We start from the raw sequence: 9656 nt of genomic DNA, 5'->3' as shown, positions 1-9656 counted from the left end.
AAATCCTTTGCCTATTAATTCTGATGGGAATTCAATATGTACAAATTGCGAAGATAATTTATCATTACTAGAGCCGACGATCATATTTAAATCTATAATTTTGTAACATTAATGTAGTTACTTTTATGATATTTTTTAAAAATAATGCTTTAAGCTTTACTTTGAAAAAAAGATCGCATTTCTTCTCTTATTTCATCAATCGATATATAGTATATTTATCAGGGATTTGCAAGGCCCGACCATAACCCATAACCCGACTTAGGTATACGAGTCGGGTTTATATACTTTTAAATAAACTCGGACTGGTAAAAAAAAGTTTCATCAACCAGAAGGATTGGAAAAATATATTTCTCTATAAATCCGGGTCGTATAAAATGAAAGTAAAATAGTTTTAAATTATTCACTAATTATATTTATTTTTAGTCAACTTAACACTAATCAAATTAATATCTAAAATAAATGTATAATCTCAAATATTTTACTCTCATAATAATTTTCTTAACAAAGAAAAAAATTTAAATCAAGTTTTTTGATTGTGCATTTTTCCCAGAATTAAAATGGGACTCATACAAAAATCAACATTAAATTAATTGGAAAATAAGCGAAAAAATTTTATATTCATAAATCAAGGCATATTTAATTTAAACTTTAATTTATTCTATGACAAAATATTTTTTATTAAAAATTTTATCTATTCTTATTCTCTTTATTTGACAAGAAAACAATAAAATTTGTAGTATCTTTTGGTAGTTTTTAAGTAAATTTTGTTTTGCTTTTAAAAAATTTTATTTTTATTCTGATACCTGAATATATACACAAATTTTATTCAGGAAACGTAATATTTTTTTCAGTCTAGCAAGATTTTGTATCAAGTTGAATAATATAATGCTATTTAATATAAACTTATCGAAATTATCAAGCTATAATATATCTTGCAGATTGTAAATTTCAAAAAAGTAAATATTTCATTTCATAAATTTAATTGCAAAATATTCCTTAAATCGTTGTACACAAGATATCGTTTTAATAAAATAAATCTATTTTGATAATCTTATCTTATTGATATAAATAAATTATGAATATGTAAAAGAATTATAAAATTTCTTCCTCTAAATTAAATAAAATTATTTTAAAAATTATAAAAATATTAAAAACTCATTTTATAAAAACGGAAGAATTATTTTTTAAAATATTTAAAAGTTCTAAAAAATAAAATTCTTTTCGGAGTTAATAAATAAAATATTAATGTATTTATTTTAATGAGTGCTAATTTAAATAATGGGTACATTTTTAAAATACGGCACTAATATTTTTAAAATATGGTACTAATCCATTTTTAAAATTGGCTACTAATTTAAAAAATGGGATGATTTAGTATCTAAAAGGCTAGAGACGCTCCTGCTAACATGGGTACGGCCAGATTATAACAAGAATAAGTTATCTATCATTATTTGAAAACATTATAAAAGATAGTATGATCTTGTGCATATTGAGAATGGTTATTTTATTAATATTTTGAATATTGTATAACATAATATATTTAAAATATGATGTGTATCTCGTAACAGGTCAATTCAGCGAAACTTTTATCGCGAAACACTTTTTCGCTAAACTTTTATCGCATGTCGTTTATCGCGAAAAGTTTTTATAGCGAAGGTAAAATCGCGAAACCAATTCTGCGAATTTATCTCCGCGAAACATTTATAGCGAAGACAATTTCGCGAAGCCTTTGTCGCGAATTTATTTCCGCGAAACCTTAACCGCGAATTTATTAGAGCTAATACATTTTAGCGATACATTTTACGCGAACACTTTACAGCGAATAAGTTTGAGCGAAGATTATCGCGAGCTCATTACCGCGAAACAATAAATATAATGCGAATGCATTTATTTAAAAGAAAACAAGGGTAAAAATATCATTTATATTGTAAAGATGTTAAATTATAAATTCAATGAAGATGTACCTTGGAAATATGGCAATTATCATAATTGGTATTTTTAAACATATTAGATTTTTATAACGTAAATGGGCAAAAATATGTATTTTTAACGTGTTAAATTATAATTTCAATTAGGATGTACCATATAAAAGCGACAATAGTCATAATCATTATTTTTAAAGTTTTTTTACAATTTTTTGACGTAAATGGGCAAAAATATAAATTGTTACATGTTTAAATAAAATTTCAGTGAAGATATACCATAGATATAAGTTAAAATTGTCATAATCGTTGTTTATAAGTTTTTTGAATTTTTTTGTTGTAAATGGGTAAAAATGTAGATTGTAAACATGCTAAATTAAAATTTCATGAAAATATACCATTTATTAATTAAAGGAATAAGATTATGAATCCACATCTTAAAAGTTTAGAATTTAACATAGGTTACAACTATCATTAATAATCACTTTGCATATTTTTATTAAATTTTAAGCAGGATAAAAGGAACAACGATTATGAGAATGAAAATATCGATTTGTTTTTTTGTTAGGACTGAAATTTTATTTTAACATGTTAACAATTTATATTTTTGTACTAATTGTGTCAAACAATTCAAAAACTTTAAAAATAACGATTATGACTATTGTCACTTACTATCTAGGGTACATCTTCACTGAAATATTATTTTAACATGTTAGCAATTTATATTTTAGTCCATTTGCTTCAAAAAAATTTAAAAACTTTTAAAAATAACTATTATGACAATTGTCACTTTTATATGGTACATCTTCATGAAATTTTAATTGACATTTTTACAATCTATATTTTTACCCTTTTGTAACAAAAAATTTCAAAAACTTTAAAAACAACGTTGTGACAATTGTCACTTATCTATGGTACATCTTCATTGATATTTTATTTTGACATGTTAGCAATTTCTATTTTTGCCCATTTGCTTCAGAAAAATTCAAAAAACTTTAAAAATGATTATGACAATTGTCACTTATCTTGGGTACATCTTCACTGAAGTTTTTTTTAAATACGTTATAAATACTTATTTTGGCCCATATACGTCAAAAAAAGTTTAAAAATAACGATTATTACAATTATAACTTTTCTGTGGTACATCTTCATGAAATTTTAATTTAACAAGTTTACAATCTATATTTTTACCCATTTGCATCAAAAAAATTCTAAAAACTTTAAAAATAAGGATTATCACAATTGTCACTTATCTAGGGTACAACTTCATTGAAGTTTTATTAATATATGTTAACAATACTTATTTTCCGATTTACGTCAAAAAAATTTAAAAAGCTTTATAAATAACGATTATGATTTGTCACTTTTATATGGTGCATCTTAATTAAAATTTTAATTTAACATGTTAAAAATATATATTTTACCGTAAAAAAATCTAATATATTAAAAAATATCGATTATGATAATTGTCATTTTTCCAAGGAACATCTTAAATAACGAATATAAAAATTGTCAGATTAAATTATTATCCTTAAAAAGATCATATACATAAATAAGTTAAATAAAAATATTTTTAAAAAATATTATTTAGAAAACCCACCTCTTTTAATATACTTAAAAAATAGATAATTTTACAAAAATGATAAAAAACATAAAAGATTTCTCCTAAAAGAATTTTATTTATAATAAAATTCACAAAAGAATTCCTCAAAAAAGATTTAAAATTTTTATCAAAATATGTTTAAAAATCTTTTTGAACTTCAAAAATATTTTTTGCTTAAAATTTTGGGCGTGTGAAAATCACTAATAAATTATAACAAAAATAATATTACAATAGTAACATATCTTTTTTTTTATTAAAAAAATATCAAATAAAAGAAATCCATTTTTCAATTCATAATATAATAATATAAATAAAAAATATATATCATATAATATGTTTATTTGTTGATAAATAAAATATTAACATTAAATATAAATAAAATAAATTATTTTAATAAAAATAAAAAAATAGTAATAAGCCGCGTTTTATTTTGCGAAATAGTTTTCGCTATATTGTCTTCGCGATAAGAGTTTCGCTATAAAAAATTCGCGATATTTGTTTCGCTACATTGTTTTCGCGGAAAAATATTCGCTAATGTGGATTCGAGATAAAAGTTTCACTATAAAATTCATTCGCGATAAACGACATTCGCGATAAAGGTTTCAATTATCCTGAATTTTACATAATAGATATTATATTTAACATTATAAATAATATAATAATTTATAATTTTAAAAAATTTATTATAATTATAAAATAAATATATCATTTTGTCTTTTGTATTCTTATTGTACACAAATTCAAAATGAACGTAATCCTTACATTTTATTGCTCAAAAAATTATCTTTTTGCTATGCTTGTTTTTCTTTCAGATATGAATAAAAATCTAGGATTTTTTTGTTTTAACGGGCTAGCGGGCTAGATTTATATTAAATTTTTTCTTGACTTTTTTATTTACAAAAAGCTTGCCTAATATAATAACCCTAGATTGCTAAAATATATCTCTTTAAGCTTATATAATTATTTGTTTATGTATAGATTTATTTAAAAGTTGCATATAGTATCAATATATAGAACTCATTATTATAGTATATTGATATTTTATATCATTATATAGAAAATTAAATTCTAATGATTAGTAATTGCTTTGTAATTATATATCATTTATATATTTTTAATTTGTAATAAAATTTCTTGGATATCAATGCCATATAAGTCCCTATACATATATGGCGCATATTCTTTTCAACTGTTATAATAATTTTTAAATCGCCCTCTAATATGGTTCTACATGTTTTAATTTGTGAATTAAAAAGACAATTAAATATTAGATTTTTTGTCTACAAATATCTCAGAATCAAAATATAATAATTATATAATATTATACATTTTATGCCCCCCACCCTACTTTCAATTTCCCTTCCCGCGAAACTTATTAAACTATGAATAAGGAATAATAGCATAATACGTTTTTTATAATAATTTCGAGATATTTAACTGGATTTTAAATATTAACTTATTTTTATCTTTTGAACGTCTTTTAATATTCACACAAGTATTTATTGTTACTACTTCTTTTATTTTGAGATTTGGCGTTACCTTTTATACAAATAATTATTAATTTGTAAACTTTTTAAGTTTTATTTTATTTTAATTATATTATTAAATAATAATTTTATATTCTTATATAAAGAATGGTATTTTAGAAATAAAAAACTTATACAATTTTTGAACAGAGTGATCATATATAATTGTCTATTAAATAAGGTACTGAGCCCATTTCTACAACCTTCACATATTTTTATATGTAAATTCAAAAATCCATATAAATAACTTTAATTTTTAAGTATTCAAAATACATTGGAAATACGAAAATAATACAATACTGAACTTCGTTACATTATATTATACTAGATGATTTCTTGTGGATATTTATATATTTTATTAAAAATATGATTTCCTCCTTATTAGAGAAATAGCAATGCAGATATTTGTAAAAACTTTGACTGGAAAGACTATAACCTTAGAAGTTGATCTTATTTTAATGTAAAATTAATTTATAATTTTTAAAGGTTGAGCCAAATGATACAATAGATATTATTAAAGCTAAAATTCAAGATAAAGAAGGTATACCGCCAGATCAACAGAGATTGATTTTTGCAGGTAAACAACTAGAAGATGGCCGTACCCTTTCCGATTATAATATTCAGAAGGAATCAACTCTTCACTTAGGTAAGATAAGTATATAGATTTTTTTATATTACCTAAAATAGTTTTAAGATTACGTGGAGGTGGAAAAAAAAGAAAGAAGAAAAATTATACTACACCCAAAAAAAACAAACATAAAAAAAAGAAGGTCAAGTTGGCTGTCTTAAAATTTTATAAAGTATATTCTCATTCTAAAACATTGAATACTATTATATTTAAGGTTGATGAAAAAGGCAAAATTACACGATTAAGAAGGGAGTGTTCTAATCCTTCTTGTGGAAGTGGTGTTTTTATGGCTGCCCACTTTAATAGACAATATTGTGGAAAATGTCATTTAACCTTGATGTATGAAAATCAAGATGAAAAATAATTACAAATTCAATATATTTATATACATGTTTTTATTTTTTTTACAAATAAATATCTTAAAATGAATTATTTAATTATGTTATCCAGATACTTGGTTTAGGTTAAGTTATACTTAAAAGTATTAAATTTTTAAAGCAGAAAAATTTTGGTGATCTAGAGCTAACACTTGTATTTTATATCAATTTATAATGTTTAAAACCAGAATAAATTTTCCTTGTGAAATTGAAATTATTATTTTAGTTTTAACTGATAATGCAATAGATTTTCTATTTATTAATGACTATATTAACAATTATACAATATAAATAATCACTTAATTATGAATATAATGGTCAATATAAGATTAAGAAATATGTAATACAGCTGGCTTAAAGCATTGACTGATTAATTTTGCTAATTTTTAAGTGCAGCAATTTTAACAAATATGAAAGATAAATTTGGCTATCTTTTTTGTTGCCTTACATCATTTTTATAAATTGCAAATTTTCTTAAAATAAGTAGAGGTAAAACTACAAATATAGATATTCTCAAGCTTACATCATAAATAAGAAATTCTAGAAGAAAGATATTAAATCAATTAGCCATAAGTTGATCTACTATTTGAGATATACATAAATGTATAAATACCAGAGTTATGATCAGGCTCAGAACTAGTGATATGCATTGAGCCCGAAATTTTCATCCCTGGCTCAAAATTTTTTAACCCAATGAATTTATTTAACTTGTCCTGAAAAACCTGACCCTTAATACATAAAATTCTTGTCTACTTTGCCCACCCTAATTTATTAAATATTTAAACTTGTCTCAATTTGGCTTGAGTTTTTTAAAATATTAGGCCTGACTCAAATTTAATTTTTTTTATCTATAGCTAATTTGGGCTTTGCCTAATTTTGCAGATCTCTTTTCATATTAATAAAAACTATAAATGAATAATTTTCTATGAAAAATTGGCAAATAAATGGTTAGATGAGATCTTTACATTTGAGAGACAAGTTTTAATATTAATTAAGATTATATTCAATATGATATTCCTTCTATAAGGCTTAAAAAATCATATGAAATTCTATTTATATCATTCTATTTCATGTAGTCAAAAAAGGAACCATGTATAGTAATAAAAGACTGATTAAATTAGGCTCAAATACATAAATTAAGGAATTTTGGGACAGTATGAAATAGGAAAATTAACATAAACTTGGGATGAAACCAAAAACATTCAAATGCAAGAAATAAGACATTATCTTAAATTGTAAAATGTACACTTAAAAATAAATATAAAAATTCACTTTAAAAAAACATGCAAAAATTGAAACAAATCTCATTTACCTACAATATTTACTAAAATAAATTTTGTCTTTAATTTTGCATACAATATCAATATAAAAATTATTTTAAAAAAATATATCTGCTAGTAAAAACAATACGAAATATTTAATAATTCCTGAACTATTGGTTCCCATACCTTAGAGAACTGCACAGGCTGTCCGTAGCCCAACATGAGCATAAAAAATATTATCTGAAAATATATTTAATTAAATAATCACATCAGAGCGGCGACAATTCGGTGTGGCGTCAATTCAGCACGCCGTCAATTCCGCGTGTATCTAATAAAGTTGCAATTTATTATAAACTAGTATAAAAAATAAGGACGACTATTAAATAGTAGTCATGTTGATCCTATTAATTATTTCTTTATATTTTTTTTACAAATATCTAAATTTTATTTACTAAATGAGTAATATCAATAAAAAAATTAATAATATTTATAACGATTTCTTTGGTGGACCTATTTAACATATTGTAAGGTATGTTGATTAATAGCCAATATTATGTAATCCTGGAGATTTTGCGCGGTGTAAGAAGGTTTGGTCCAACATATGGCTAGAATCTTAATTGACCATTTTTCAAAATAGACCCAAATCTGCCGTATAACAACACTAATGTTGATCCAAAAATATTCAAATAAAACTCATTTTTTAGATTTATTAAAAATCCTTAAAATAATTCTATTAATCATTTTAAAATATATATATATTATGTTTAGGCTAATTTTTTATATTATAAAATAATCAAAACGAAGTAACGCACAACTTTAATATTTATTAATAAAATGGCTATAGAAAATATAAATATATTATATAAAACATGCTAAAAATATGTTTAAAAGAACATTTAAGAAAAAATAGATAACATTAATATGTTTGAAAATTTAAATTATATGCGATCCCGCTTAAATAATTATTAATCGGGCGATTTACATAATCAGATACAATTAATATAATATTTTCAGCTGTATCCCGTGTCTTGATCTCGGGAGTTGCGTACCAGAAATATATTGTTCAATTTTTGCTTCGGTTAACGATTGTTTTAAACGTAGAGCATCTAAAAATTTCTATATAGTGGGATGGTGCGATGATGGCAGAGATAAGAATGTCTAGAAAATAATTGCAAAGTAAATTATAAAAAATGATTGTGTAATAATGATTAAAAAGATAGCAAATTAAAAAAAATTACCTTCAATTGCATTATTTGTTTTTAGGATTCACTCCATTGTAGCAGCGTATTGATTCTAAAGGGAAATTGGAAACCTTGGTGCTTGTCTATCTCCATTACGAAGAATTTTACCAATCCAATTCGCTTCATAATATGTAATAAGATTATCTGACTCTTTCATTGTCTTGATAAAACGGTGTTTGTAAAAGTCCATAAAAGACATCAACTACGTCATCCACGGGAACAAATGCAATAGAAAGCATTTTTCTAATTTTTATTGACCACTTATTTCCTGCATCTCTATCTAAATAATGTGCTAGTAACTCACTATCACTTTGTGTGTGTCTCCAAATAGCTTGGGCCATTCAAATTAAAAAAACCCTCTTACAGTTAATGATGAAAATGAATGAGTAAAGTCATTTATTTCCACCTGTTTAAAATTGATCATTATAGATATAGGATTCAGATTATTAAGTAATCTTTTTATATCATCCAAGACCCTTATATATGTAATCTGGGTTTTATTCGGTAATAGAGCAAAAATTGTGGGTAAAATCGTTTTATAATATAGGACATGGAGGGTCCAAATTTGGTGAAAAATTATTGTCTTAAACGCGTCATCTGCATACCAGTGACTGCTTTCCGCCATCAATGTAAGGTTTTGGGCGATGGCGAATATCCACCTGTTGCAAATGCTTGCTGTTATATTGAAGGAATGGCAACCCCCGGGTAAATCTAGATCATAACTCATCGTTGGGCTAGGTAATGGAGAACCTATAAGCTATCTAGCCATCTGAATGGTCCGTTTTATTGACGCGATGGGTGGAAGGGCAGAATAAATGGATGAGGAACCTCCTGCTATTGCAATGCTTATTGGTTCAACAAAGAAATCAGTATAAATATTGGTTGTTAATTTTTTTGGATATTATTAAATTTTTTATTGATATTACGCATTTAGTAAATAAAATTGAGATTTTTGTAAACATTCAAAATGACTTCTATTTATTCATCCTATTTTTTTATAATAATAAATAAATAATAAATTGGAAAATATCAATGGCAAATCTGAGGTCTGGAAAAAGTTTTCACTTATATATGATGAAAACAAAGAAAAACTTAAT

The 9656-nt window shown here is 23.9% G+C and overlaps 1 protein-coding gene across 1 annotated transcript; it reads left to right on the top strand.

Annotated features, from left to right (window-relative positions):
- The first annotated feature begins 5364 nt into the window (after positions 1-5364).
- Positions 5365-6195, top strand: LOC135924821 (uncharacterized). The gene is made up of 4 exons (XM_065459943.1): positions 5365-5494; positions 5538-5697; positions 5739-5851; positions 5894-6195. Exons 1-4 carry the CDS (start codon positions 5447-5449, stop codon positions 6041-6043), a joined length of 471 nt encoding a protein of 156 aa, XP_065316015.1. The 5' UTR covers positions 5365-5446; the 3' UTR covers positions 6044-6195.
- Positions 6196-9656: the final 3461 nt, after the last annotated feature.

Source organism: Gordionus sp. m RMFG-2023, chromosome 2, assembly GCF_954871325.1.
Source record: "Gordionus sp. m RMFG-2023 chromosome 2, tfGorSpeb1-WG-v2, whole genome shotgun sequence".
Classification (NCBI taxonomy): Eukaryota; Metazoa; Nematomorpha; class Gordioida; order Chordodea; family Parachordodidae; genus Gordionus; species Gordionus sp. m RMFG-2023.
This window is presented reverse-complemented; position numbering and strand designations above follow the sequence as displayed.

Bases quoted from the DNA above. Each gene is read 5' to 3' on its own strand.
- LOC135924821 (XM_065459943.1), top strand. From the start codon at position 5,447: ATGCAGATATTTGTAAAAACTTTGACTGGAAAGACTATAACCTTAGAA. The intron at 5,495-5,537 runs GTTGATCTTATT...TAATTTTTAAAG, and splicing joins GAAAGACTATAACCTTAGAA to GTTGAGCCAAATGATACAAT. The intron at 5,852-5,893 runs GTATATTCTCAT...ATTATATTTAAG, and splicing joins CTGTCTTAAAATTTTATAAA to GTTGATGAAAAAGGCAAAAT.